Below are 13,031 nucleotides of genomic sequence, written 5' to 3'. Positions count from 1 at the left end.
GCTTACCTGTATTGAGTATATGTGTAAGATAAATTCCTAGAGGTGGAATTGATGGAGCAATTAAAAATTTTGCTAGGTATCAAGGAAATGTAGGAATCAAGTTCCCTTTGAAAAATTTGTACCAAAAACTCAACAGTGTATGTAAGTTCCTGTTCCCTTACCTTCTGGACAGCACTGAACATTATCAATCTTAATGTTTTTTCTGATAGATTTAAAAAGTGTTATCTCCGGGCAGCGCCTGTGGCTCAGCGGGTAGGGCGCCGGCCCCATATGCCGAGGGTGGTGGGTTCAAACCCAGCCCCGGCCAAACTGCAACAAAAAAATAGCCGGGCGTTGTGGCGGGCGCCTGTAGTCCCAGCTACTTGGGAGGCTGAGTCAAGAGAATCGCCTAAGCCCAAGGATTTGGAGGTTGCTGTGAGCTGTGTGACGCCATGGCACTCTACCGAGGGCAATAAGGTGAGACTTTGTCTCTACAAAAAAAAAAAAAAAGTGGTATCTCCTTGTTGTAATGTGCATTTCTTAACATATAAGTGAATTTCAGCACATTTGATATTTCTTATTAGCCACTTATACTTATTTTTCAGTAAACTGTATACATACCTTTTGCTTATTTTTCTATTGGTTATCTGTTAAATTATATATTTGGATGTATTCTTTATATGTCAAAGAAATTAGTCTTTGTCACCCGCAAATGTGTGAGTTTTTTTTTGAGATGGAGCCTCAAGCTGTTGCCCTGGGTAGAGTGCTGTGGCATCACAGCAACCTCCAACTCCTGGGCTCAAGCGATTCGCCTGCTTTCACCTCCCAAGTAGTTGGGACTACAGGTGCCCCCACAACGCCTGGCTATTTTTTGGTTGTAGCCGTCATTGTTGTTTGGCAGGCCTGGGCTGGATTCGAACCCACCAGCTCAGGGGTATGTGGTTGGCGCCTTAGCCACTTGAGCCACAGGTGCTGAGCCTGTGTTTTTTTTTTTGAGACAGAGTCTCACTATGTGCTGTGGCATCACAGCTCACAGCAACCTCAAACTCTTGGGCTTAAGTGATTCTCTTGCCTCAGCCTCCTAGTAGCTGGGACTACAGGCGCCAGCTACAACACCCAGGTAAGGTGTGAGGTTTTTTTTTTTTCCAGTTTGTAAATTATAAACCTTCAGATGGGCAGTCCAATCTATTTACTTTGTAGATGGGGAAACTGAGTCACAAATAGAGTTAGTGACTTTTCTTTTTCCTTTTCTTTGAAGGGGGGGTGGTGAACATGTAGTCAGGTGGTGGCAGAGCTGAAACCAGCATCAAATTCACTTCTATTTGGTGTTTTTCCCATTGCATCATGTTGTTTTTAAGGCTTCATATCCTCCCTCTTCCTCTGTTGCTTTTTACCACTAAGTCTTGCTACAACGAGATATTTCATGGTAAATTTAGAAATTTATCGGCCTGGCATCCTAATCATGATTAAGATGATATAGAATCCCATAGGAGCGTCACAGGTACTGGACTTTCTAATGTATAGGTAACTAAACTAGTTTCTCCATATGATGTTTGTGTTCGTGTTCCTTTGTTAAATCAAAATCTGTTTTTTTTTAGGTTCATGGGTGTGTGTGTTCATCAAGGACAGTTGCATGCGCTTACAGAGGTAAGATTTCAAAAAGTGTGTTGAGGTCCTATGCGGTGGCCATGTCTATAATCCTAGCATTCTGGGATGCTAAGGCAGTGCATTGTTTGAGTTCAGGAGTTTGAGACCAGCCTGAGCAAGAGCGAGACTCTGTCTCAAAAATAGCTGTGCTTTGTGGTGAGCACCTATAGTCCCAGCTTCTAGAGAGGCTGGGGCAAGAGGATGGATCACTTGAGCCCAAGAGTTTGAGGTTACTGTGAGCTGTGATGCAATGGCACTCTACCAAGGACAAAAAGTGAGACTCTATCTCAAAACAAAAACAAAGTGGGTTGAAATGACTAGTTTTGCCTTAGTTTCAGAATTCATGTTTCCATAGTAAGTGTTGCTTGCATATGTAAACAAAATGTATGTGTATTTATGTTTATGTGAAAATGGCACATAACATTGATTTCTTCTGTTGGCATGGGAACACTGGGCATATCAGTTAATATCATTATATTCCTAACATTTGCTGAGTATTCTGAGAATATGAAGTGCTCGAGTGTTAAATTGGCTTTTGCTGCTTGGATGACTCCCTCCTAAGCCAAAGGATGGCATCACTTGACTGCATACTCTCTTGTGGCAGCACATTCCCACATTACCTGGAAATGTTTTATGTCCTGATCTAGAATTCTACAATTGCTGGTCTGGTTTCCTGATTGGTCTCATTACTTGTTGGAATCAGTTTGTATCTCCATTCTCGTTTCATTTCCAGCTTCTGCGAGGCAGTTAAATATGTGATAGTCATTACTTACACTCTGAGGACCTAGAAAACCCTCTTGAGAACAAATTCAGCTACCAAGATAATAGCTTCAGAATTTGCTTGGGTGTTCCTGTAATCTTCTAGGTTTAATTTAATAGGTCTGCATAGGGCACATCTATATGTTTTAAAACTCCCCAGATTATTTTATGAGCATGTAGATTTGAGAATCTGTGTTCTAGAATGTTTTCATATCCCTCCTTGAGAAGTTATTACCAAAGTACAAAGTGAAGAAACTTAGGAAAGAAAGTTCTTTAATAGAATTTGCAAGAGATTCGTTTCCTGCTGGCTTGGTGCCTGGTATTAGTCCTTAGTATCTTATGAACCAGAGTCCTATGTGATGTGCCTCACTTTTGATTCTTTTCTCAGTCACTGAAGGCACTAGAATGGAATGTTTTTAACTATGTCCAGCCTCTTAAATGAAAGGCTAAAGAAATCAGAGTGGTAAGTGGTGCCTGTGGCTCAGTGAGTAGGGCGCCGGCCCCATATACCGAGGGTGGCAGTTTCAAACCCGGCCCTGGCCAAACTGCAACAAAAAAATAGCCAGGTGTTGTTGTGGCCAACTGTAGTTCCAGCTACTCAGGAGGCTGAGGCAGGAGAATTGCCTGGGCCCTTGGAGGTTGCTGTGAGCTGTGTGATGCCACAGCACTATACCAAGGGTGATAAAATGAGACTCTGTCTCTACAAAAAAAAAAAAAAAAGAAGCAGCAGCAGCAGCAGAGTGGTAAGGAGGTTAAGGCATGGTGTATAACATCTTTTTTTTTTTTTTTTTTTTTTGAGACAGAGTCTTACTTGGTCACCCTTGGTAGAGGTGCCATGGTGTCTTAGCTCACAGCAACCTCAAACGCTTGGGTTCAAGTGATCCTCTTACCTCAGCCTCCCAAGTAGCTGGAACTACAGGTGCCTGCCACAACACCCGGCTATTTTTTAGAGACGGGCTCTCACTCTGGCTCAGGCTGGTCTCAAACCTGTGAGCTCAGGCAATCCAACTGCCTCGGCCTCCCAGAGTGCTGGGATTATAGGCATGAGCCATTGCACCTGGCCTTGATTACCTAGGTTTGAATCTCTCTGTGCCTTAATGTTTTCATCTGTATAATGGTAATAATAATAGTAGTACCTGGTCCAAGGAGTATAGATAGAGAAGATGACCAGGAGCTAAGCCCTGGAGTATTATTTCAGTTTTAAGTCTGGGGAAAAGGGTGGACTAAGAAGTAGCAGCTAGTGAGATAGGAAGAAAACCAGGAGAATGTGTTGGCCTGGAATGGAAAGGAAGGAATTTAAAGGAGGGACTAATGAATTGTGGCAAATGGATGCTGATAGAATGTTGAGATGCAGGGATGTTGTGAGGATGAAATATAAAATGCTTATGTAGCGCACTGCTGGCGTATAGAGATGGCTTAATACATGTTAACTGTTAGAACTTGTATTATTAACAGTGACTAATCTCTCCTTTGAACTCTGAATTGTTAATATTTTCATCCTGAACTTAGTCCCATGCTGCCATTAGTGTCATTAAATTTTTTAAGACTTTACCAAAGTCTAACGTTAGAGAATAAGCACACATATGAAAGCTACAACTTACTAAATTTTTGCAAATGAACAGAACCATAACCAGCACCCCAGATCAAGAAACATTTTTTATATGTTCCTATTCTTAGAAGCAAGTCTCTAAATTCTTTAAAGATAAATCTCTCCCTCTCTCAAGCCTTCTGTCTACTAGAGTTCTGACACTAATAAGCATAAAAGTACTTTTTGCATTTTATGTGTATATGTTTGTTTTCTGAAATGTGAGTTCATTGGAAAGGCTTGTGTGCTTTGCAGATAGAGAAGACTTATTCTTTAAAATCTGTGATCATGTCACAGTTAAAAGTGGAGTATAGTGGAAATATTAGAAATGAATGATAAATAATGTAACATTCTCTTGGCCATTTTTTATTTAAACTGTTGCTTGCTACCTTGTTTGTAGGCAAATACAGCATAAAATATGTGCTTTATGAAAGATTATTTATTGCCAGTCTTTCCAGTATTGTTAATGAGGTATTGGGCGGCGCTTGTGGCTCAATGAGTAGGGTGCCGGCCCCATATACCGAGGGTGGCAGGTTTGAACCCGGCCCCGGCCAAACTGCAACAACAAAAAAATAGCAGGGTGTTGTGGTGGGTGCCTGTAGTCCCAGCTACTCAAGAGGCTGAGGCAAGAGAATTGCCTAAGCCCAAGAGCTGGAGGTTGCTGTGAGCTATGATGCAACAGCACTCTATCGAGGATGACGAAGTAAAACTCTGTCTCTAAAAAAGACAAAAGGTATTGACACAGGTTATGATATTAATTTTTCTTTTTTGAGACAGAGTCTCACTATATCGCCCTCAGTAGAGTGCTGTTGGTGTCACAGCTCACAGCAACCTCAAACTCTTGAGTTTAAGCAATTCTCTTGTCTCAGCCTCCCAAGGAGCTAGGACTACAGGCGCCCACCACAGTGGCTGTCTATTTTTTGGTTGTAGTTGTCATTGTTGTTTGGCAGGCCTGAGCTGGATTAGAACCTGCCAGCTCTGGTGTATGTGGCTGGTGCCCTAGCCGCTGAGCTACAGGCACCGAGCCAATATTGATATTTTTTGTTAAGCTGATGGTGGTGAATCCAAGTGCTCTTGGTTATTTTCAGAAGGGGATCAGCAAAGACCACAATGGCATAGGTCTCTGGACATTTCTAAGTTTATTTGCCTTATAATTTGACTTGACAGCACAGCTATTGGTTTCATTAAGGATCATAAAAATAGATTATTAATAATATCTAGCACAACCTTTGAAACTTAGATGACATGAAGTAAATAATTTTTGATTGGTGGAATACCTGCCCTCCAAAGTAATGTGAGCACCATTTAGTCATTTATCTTCACATTTATTTGTCAATAAGTACAGTAGATAAGCATAGCTCTTGTTAATGCCTATAAAGTATTGACATTAGTAGGAACACTATTTCTCATATGATAGTGATCTTGACTTTTCTGGGTTTGAACCATTTTCATAAATCTTCATTGTAATTGTAGACATTCATTGAGCCTAGAACAGTCAGATACATAGGTTTTTGTTTTGTTTATTTTTTTGAGACAGAATCTCACTTTGTCTCCCTCATTAGAGTGATATGGCATCACGGCTCACAGCAACCTCAATCTCTTGGGCTTAAACAATTCTCTTGCCTCAGCCTCTCAAGTAGCTGGGACTACAGGCACCTGCCACAACGCCCGGCTATTTTTTTGTTGTAGCTATCATTGTTTAGCAGGCTGGGGCCAGGGTCGAATCTGCCAGCCCTGGTACATGTGGCCAGTGCCCTAACTGCTGAGCTACAAGTGCTGAGCCTGTTTTTATTTTTAAACTACCTGTAGTCTTTTCTCTCTCACCTTCTCTTCTTCCTGAGATCCACTTCTAATTCTCTTCGGAAGTGCTCTAAACTTTCTCTTTGTTCTTCCTAAATGAAATCTCTATTTGCTACCCTGAAATAAAAACAACAAATTGCCGACTTGGTGTCTGTAGCTCAGAGGCTAGGGTGCCAGCCACATACACCAGAGCTGGCGGGTTCGAATCCAGCCCTGGCCTGCCAGACAACAATGACAACTACAACCAAAAAATGGCCGGGGGTTGTGGTGGGCGCCTGTAGTTCCAGCTACTTGGGAGGCTGAGGCAAGAGAATAGCTTACGACCAGGAGGTTGCTGTGAGCTATGACGCAACGGCACTCTACCCAGGGCAATAGCTTGAGTCTCTGTCTCCAAAAAAAAAAAAGTAGCCAGGAGTTGTGGTGGGCACCCGTAGTCCCAGCTACTTGGGAGTCTGAGGCAAGAGAATCGCTTAAGCCCATGAGTTTCAGGTTGCTGTGAGCAGTGACACTACGGCACTCTACCGAGGGCAACCTAATGAGACTCTGTCTCAAAAAAAAAAAAAAAAAAAGAGAGAGTAAAACAAAGAATGCATTTACTCTGCTTTGAACTTCTTTTGAAAATAATGTAATTAACAATCTTTAAAAATTTTCATGCACACCTAAGATCCTCTCACAGCACACCAATGTGCTCTGGCACACTGGTTGAAAATCACTGCTCTAGCTCCACTTTCTGGGGCCAATGGGCTAGCCTGGCCATATCATATTTGATACCAGAAAGCAAGAGTACGCCAGAATATTTGCACAACTAGTTTTCATGACTTTGCTTATCTTCAAGTTTACTTGGCCAACATTCCTTTGGACAAAGCCTGAATCAGAGGTGGAAATATGCCTGGTCCTTGTCAGTAGTGTACTGCAAAGTTATATGTCAAAAGGCATAGATTTAGTAGGGGGTGAAGAGTTGAAATGCTTACTGGCAATCTCCCATACTCTATAAATATTCCAATAAGCAGATCATAATTATTTATTTTTCAACTGTAACTGAGGTTAAAGATTCATTCTCCCTCTTCTCCCCCTTTCTCTCTTAAATAAAAGAGATGGGCCAGTGTGGTGGCTTATGCCTGTAATCCTAGCACTTGGGGAGGCCAAGGCAGGAGGATCCCTTTCTAGACCACTCTGAGCAAGAGCCTGTCTCTTCTAAAAATAGAAAAACTAGCTGGGTGTCATGGCCAGCACCTGTAGTCCCAGCTACTTGGGAACAAGAGGATGGCTTGGGCCCAAAAGACTAAGGTTGCTTTGAGCTGTGATGATGCCATGGGTGACAGAGTGAGACTCATATCTCAAAAATTAATGATAGGGGTTTTGTTCTGTCACCCAGAGTGGAGTGCATTTGCAGTATCCTAGTTCACTGCAGCCTACAACTCTTGGGGTCAAGCAATCCTTCTATCTCAGCCTCCGGAGTAGCTGGGACTACTGGCTAACTGTTTTTTTGTTTTGTTTTTAGGAACATGGTCTTACTATGTAGCCCAGGCTGGTCAACTCCTGGCCTCAAGCAGTCCCCTTGCCTCAGCCTCCACTAATTTGTTGGGATTGTGGGCATGAGCCACCACATCCAGCTTTCTCTCACTTTTTAAACTGTAACAACTGCAGGTTATTAAGCATCCACTATGGGTGAGTTGCTATGCTTGGTACTTTTTATTAGTGGTAAGTCTCACAATTCTACAGTCTTATTTCTTCTATTTTATAGATAAAAAATTAAGGCTTACAAAAATCATGTTACTTTCCCAAAGTAGGATTAAATCCAGGTTTATCTGACTTTAAAGCCTCTTTTTATTACAACATGCCATTCTTTTCTTTTTTTATTGTTGGGGATTCATTGAGGGTACAAGAAACTAGGTTACACTGATTGCATTTGTTAGGTAAAGTCCCTCTTTTTTTTTTTTTTTATTGTTGGGGATTCATTGAGGGTACAATAAGCCAGGTGGTAAAGTCCCTCTTACAATCATGTCTTGCCCCCAAAAGTTGTGGCACACACCAAGGCCCCACCTCCCTCCCTCCTTCCCTCTCTCTGATCTTCCTTTCCCCATCCCTCCCTCCTTCTTTCTCTCTCTGCTCTCCCCTTCCCTCACCGCCACCGTGTCCTTAATTGTCATTAATCGTCCTCATATCAAAATTGAGTACATAGGATTCATGCTTCTCCATTCTTGTGATGCTTTACTAAGAATAATGTCTTCCACTTCCATCTAGGTTAATACAAAGGCTATAAAGTCTCCATTTTTTTAAATGGCTGAATAGTATTCCATGGTATACATATACCACAGCTTGTTAATCCATTCCTGGGTTGGTGGGCACTTAGGCTGTTTCCACCTTTTGGTGATTGTAAATTGAGCTGCAATAAACACTCTAGTGCAAGTGTCCTTATGACAAAAGGATTTTTTTCCTTCTGGGTAGATGCCCAGTAATGGGATTGCAGGATCAAATGGGAGGTCTAGCTTGAGTTATTTGAGGGTTCTCCATACTTCCTTCCAAAAAGGTTGTATTAGTTTGCAGTCCCACCAGCAGTGTAAAAGTGTTCCCTTCTCTCCACATCCACGCCAGCATCTGTAGTTTTGAGATTTTGTGATGTGGGCCATTCTTGCTGGGTTTAGATGGTATCTCGGGGTGGTTTTGATTTGCATTTATCTAATAAATAGGAATGATGAACATTTTTTAATGTTTGTTAGCCATTCGTCTGTCGTCTTTAGAGAAAGTTCTATTCATGTCTCTTGCCCATTGATATATGGGATTGTTGGCTTTTTTCATGTGGATTAATTTGAGTTCTCTATAGATCCTAGTTATCAAGCTTTTATCTGATTTAAAATATGCAAATATCCTTTCCCATTGTGTAGGTTGTCAACATGCCATTCTTAATTCACTTTTATATCACACAGTGGGAAGCAGAGGAGCTTGTTAGCACATAGAGTATTTGTAGAATTCAGTTCCGACTCACATTTTTATGTATTCTGGCTTATTTGGAAAAGATGTTTCTTGGTTATTGGGTATTAGAATGCGTTTGGGTGCAAGTAACAGAAAATAGTTAAGTTGCCTTAAACGACTAAAGGACTCATAACTGTAATTCTACTGGTTTATTAGGTTAAGTCTCAGTTGAATGCAGCAGTTAAATAGGTGCTGTTCAGAGACCCTGTTATTTCTCTTTTTGCTCTGTCTGTACATTTTCAACTTCATGAAAAAGTAGTTTGTCATTTATAATTAAAAAGTAGCTACTACCAACTCATGTAGTATATATTTTCTCTTCTTTATCTAGGATGGGGGTGGGGGAGAGAAAGGGATGAAAGAAGAAAAAGAGATGCCTCTGGACATATTTTCTTTATACTATTGTTAAGAAAGGCACAAAGAAGGCAGTTGGAGAATTTCTCAATGCCGAACCTCTCAGGGGCTACAAGATTGGGCATTGGAAATTGGGCAGGGTATATGGTTATGAGGCAGAGGTAGCAAGTGCCAGACAGTACTCTCTGTGAAAGGAGGCAACAGTTGAATTGCTTGGTGGCTAGGTCTCTCTTGCCTTTTCTGCAATAGAGAAACTATTCTTTTTTTCTATTGTGGCAATGAGAACTACTCAGCTAATTTTTTTTTTTTTTAAGAGACAGAGTCTCACTTTGTCACCCTCAGTAAGAGTGCCGTGGCGTCAAAGCTTACAGCATCCTCCAGCTTTTGGGCTTAGGCAATTCTCTTGCCTCAGCCTCCCAAGTAGCTGGGACTACAGGCGCCGACCACAATGCTCAGCTATTTTTTGTTGCAGTTTGGCCAGGTCTGGGTTTTAATCCTCTATCCTTGGTGTTTGGGTCTGGTGCCCTACTCACTGAGTCACATGTGCCGTCCTACTCAGCTAATTTTGCAATTGCAGAATATTCCTTGACTTGGTAAGATGATTCTGTCGTTTACAGCAAAGCCACCTTTGCTGTCAAGCAGTCAAGCAGGCCATTGCAGAGTTTTTTATTCACATAGTCCTTACCCACCTCTCACTCATTTTTATCTCACATACACATTCTTTCTTTATTAGACTAATTAATTTGGTAATTTCTTGTTTGTATGGGTTGATATGTGTTGGTTCTGAGTTAGTTATGTTAGACTTACAAGAAGCCTTATATAATCAGACAACTTAGAATGAAAGGAAACTCCATGGGTTCAGTGACCAAACTCATGCATTATTTATAAAAATGAGCAAGCCAGATCCCTATTCCAGTTTCTTGGTGTGCTATAATATTGCTATTGGTTGTGCCTGCTTCTTTTCTTGTTTTTGTGTGGCCCAATACAAAGTATTTTCATGGTCTTATTTACCTTGAACTGGGTGAAGTTGCCTGGTGCCCTGGCTTGGGTTAACTTTGGCAGCGTTGACATGCTTGTCTTTTAAGTGGGAGGTGGTTTTGGGGAGGCTGTTGCTACCATATGGTAGTTAAGAGGTAACCAACAATGATTCCTCTGTGATCCAGATTTTCCTAAAGGACTGGTGAGGGTGAGGGAAATGACAAAAATGTGGAAGTTTGAAAGATTAGAAAATAGGAGGCAAGTGAGATTCCCTTGATACTATGTTGAGTGTATCTGCTGTGGGCTTGGCGCTTAGCTAGGCTCTGTGCTTAGGATAAAAAAGACACCTGTCCCCATTATCTGTTGTACAACAAACTATCCCAAATTTAGTGGCTTTTGAGACTTTATTTTTTATTTTTATTTTTTTTGGCCGGGGCTGGGCTTGAACCCGCCACCTCCGGCATATGGGACCGGCGCCCTACCCGTTGAGCCACAGGCGCCGCCCAATTTAGTGGCTTTTAAAAAAACATTTTGCTTGTGATTTTGTAGGTCAGGTATTCAAAAGGTCTGAGTCTTTGAACCTTATGTGTCAGTTGTGAGAACTGAGTTGGAGGACCTGCCTCCAAGATGGCTTCTTCATTTGCATGTCTGGTGCTGTGGTGATCCTTGGTTCCTGCTTTTTCTACATGGGGTCTCATTATTTAGATCATCTCCATACAGCTTAAGCTTCCCACAGAATGATGATCTCAGGATAGTTAGACTTTTCACACAGCGACTGGTGAAAGCACCCAAGTGGAAGCTGCAAGACTTCTTAAGACAGCTTTGGAAGTTCTGGAATGTCACTTAAGTTGCATTTTATTGGCCAACCAAGTCACTCTGTTGTAGGAAGACGAGGCCCAATGGAGAGAAAGAGGACCCAAACACCACGTTTATAAGAGGAAGGGCTTTATTCACCAGCCAGGAGCTTATGGCAGCGTAGAAGAATTCCAAATGGCCACGCTCCCCCACTGGCTTGGTCTTTCCCTTTCTATTGACAGTCAAAAAGTTCCATCCCACAGGTACCCTTCTCATTGGCCAGTTTGAATCAAGCGGAAGATGCTACTCCAGCCCCTACAGAACTACAGGATTTCATAGAACTTGGAATTTCCAAGTTCTCGGAAGTTAAGTTTACAAACTCCCAAGAGCTGAGTTACCGTGGAGAGGACCCTGCAGGTGTATCCTTGTGGTCTCCTTGAGAAGACCTGTTCTCCTAGACCTCACCCTTCTCGGGTATCTTCTCTCATTCCCCCCTTTTAAGGCTCCAATATATTTTAATTTGGGGTCTCAGTATCAGCTTGTTTCTGCAGGTGCTGATATTACTTTTTAGCTTTGAGTTTTTAGGGACTGTGACTCTTCTTGGGGTCTTTTCTTAGGCCTTAATAGTACCGTGGTGGTGGGCTAATATACATACGCATTTTTACTTTTCCCTGTGACAACCCCTCCACCCCCATTTTCCCAAAGTGCAATTAAGACAAGTCCCTCGAGGAGTTTCCTCAGGCTTCAGCCATGCGTTGACCAGCAAGCTCCCAGTATGTGGCTGAAGCAGGGCATGTTGATTGTCTTAAAAGTTACCTTTACTTTCCAAGGGGCAGTGAAGCCCTATTCAGCCAGCTATGATGACTCCAGATGTGGAATCCTTTCACCTTCACTGCTGTGGATGTGGTCAGGATGATGGTGTAAAGTCCTTTCTACTTTAGTTTCAGGGGGACCAGGTTCTGATTCTGAAATTAGACTTGGTCCCCTTGATCCTCCAGAGAGAAAAGATGTACAGTCACAAAAAACTAAACCAGAACACAGTTAATTACCCTAGTGGAGAATTTCCTTGCTACTCTTTCTAGGATTTTTGTCTATTCAGTTCAGTCTTTCCCAGTTTTTTTAGGAGTTCCTGCTAAATTGCAGAGGATTGACAGAGGCCTCTTTGAACAACACCAGTGGCAAGGCCTGTATCAAATTAAGCTTTGCTTCCTGGCAGAGTTTATCAGTTTCTGTTTTTATGGTCCTGTTCATGCACTTTACCCTGTTTAAGCTTTGAGTCTTATAAGTTATTCAAAACTTTAGCTTATTATTTGCACTAGTTTTGTTATGAAGGTTAGCCCATTGTCAAATTTAAACCAGAGTGGCAATTTAAACTATGGGACGATTTCTCTGGGCAATACTTTTACTACTTCAGGAGTCCTTTTTATCCCGGTGGGTAAGGTTTTTACCTATTCCAAGTCTGGTAGATCATCACCAGCAAGTACTTGTTTCCTCTAAACCTGAGCATTTCAGTAAAGTCTACCTGGAAGTCCTCAAAGGGTGTTGCTCCATACAACTGGATTCCAGGGGGTACCGTTAGTCCTTGGCGCACGTTGAACTGGTTGCAGGTGACACACTGTAGACTGGCAGTTTTGGCCGGGGCTGCCAGGTGGGAGATGTAGAGGTACCAGCCCAGCAACTTCATCAAATACTCCTGTCACCATGGTGGCTCCTAGAACCTGGGGGACTGCTACTCATCCATCTGGCATCTTTATCCATTCTCCCTCCATTTCCTGGCTCCTCTCCTCTGCCAACTGTTCCTTCTCTTCCTGGGAAGTAGATAGGTGAGAGATCCAGAACCCATGGGATGAGGAAAGCTACTCGTGACACCTGGTACAGTTTAATGCAGCCCTTTTTGCCTCAGTACTGACCCTAGTATTCCCTTTAGTGATGGTGGAAGCATCTCCTTGATGTCCACAACAGTGCATTATTGCCACCTTCTAGGGTTTCCATATTGCCTTTAGCAACTGAAGTATCTCCTACTGATACTTAAGGTCCTTTTACCTAGAATTTAATAGTCCCTTCTCCTTGTACAATGCCCTGCATACTTGGAGAGTCAGAAAAGCATTCACATTTTCCCCTTGACTTAGTTCTAAGGCTCGAGTCAAGGCAATTAACTCAGCCT

General features: G+C 42.2%; 1 protein-coding gene across 3 annotated transcripts in view; it reads left to right on the top strand.

Moving 5' to 3' along the window:
• Positions 1-13,031, top strand: part of TESK2 (testis associated actin remodelling kinase 2) — a 176,508-nt gene that overhangs the window by 122,322 nt on the left and 41,155 nt on the right. For all 3 annotated transcript variants that reach the window (XM_053575302.1, XM_053575300.1, XM_053575301.1), the window contains one exon: positions 1,578-1,626. In XM_053575302.1, the coding sequence (XP_053431277.1) occupies positions 1,578-1,626 (49 nt within the window). The remainder of the gene's footprint in view (positions 1-1,577; positions 1,627-13,031) is intronic.

Source organism: Nycticebus coucang, chromosome 22, assembly GCF_027406575.1.
Source record: "Nycticebus coucang isolate mNycCou1 chromosome 22, mNycCou1.pri, whole genome shotgun sequence".
NCBI classification, from domain to species: Eukaryota; Metazoa; Chordata; class Mammalia; order Primates; family Lorisidae; genus Nycticebus; species Nycticebus coucang.
This window is presented reverse-complemented; position numbering and strand designations above follow the sequence as displayed.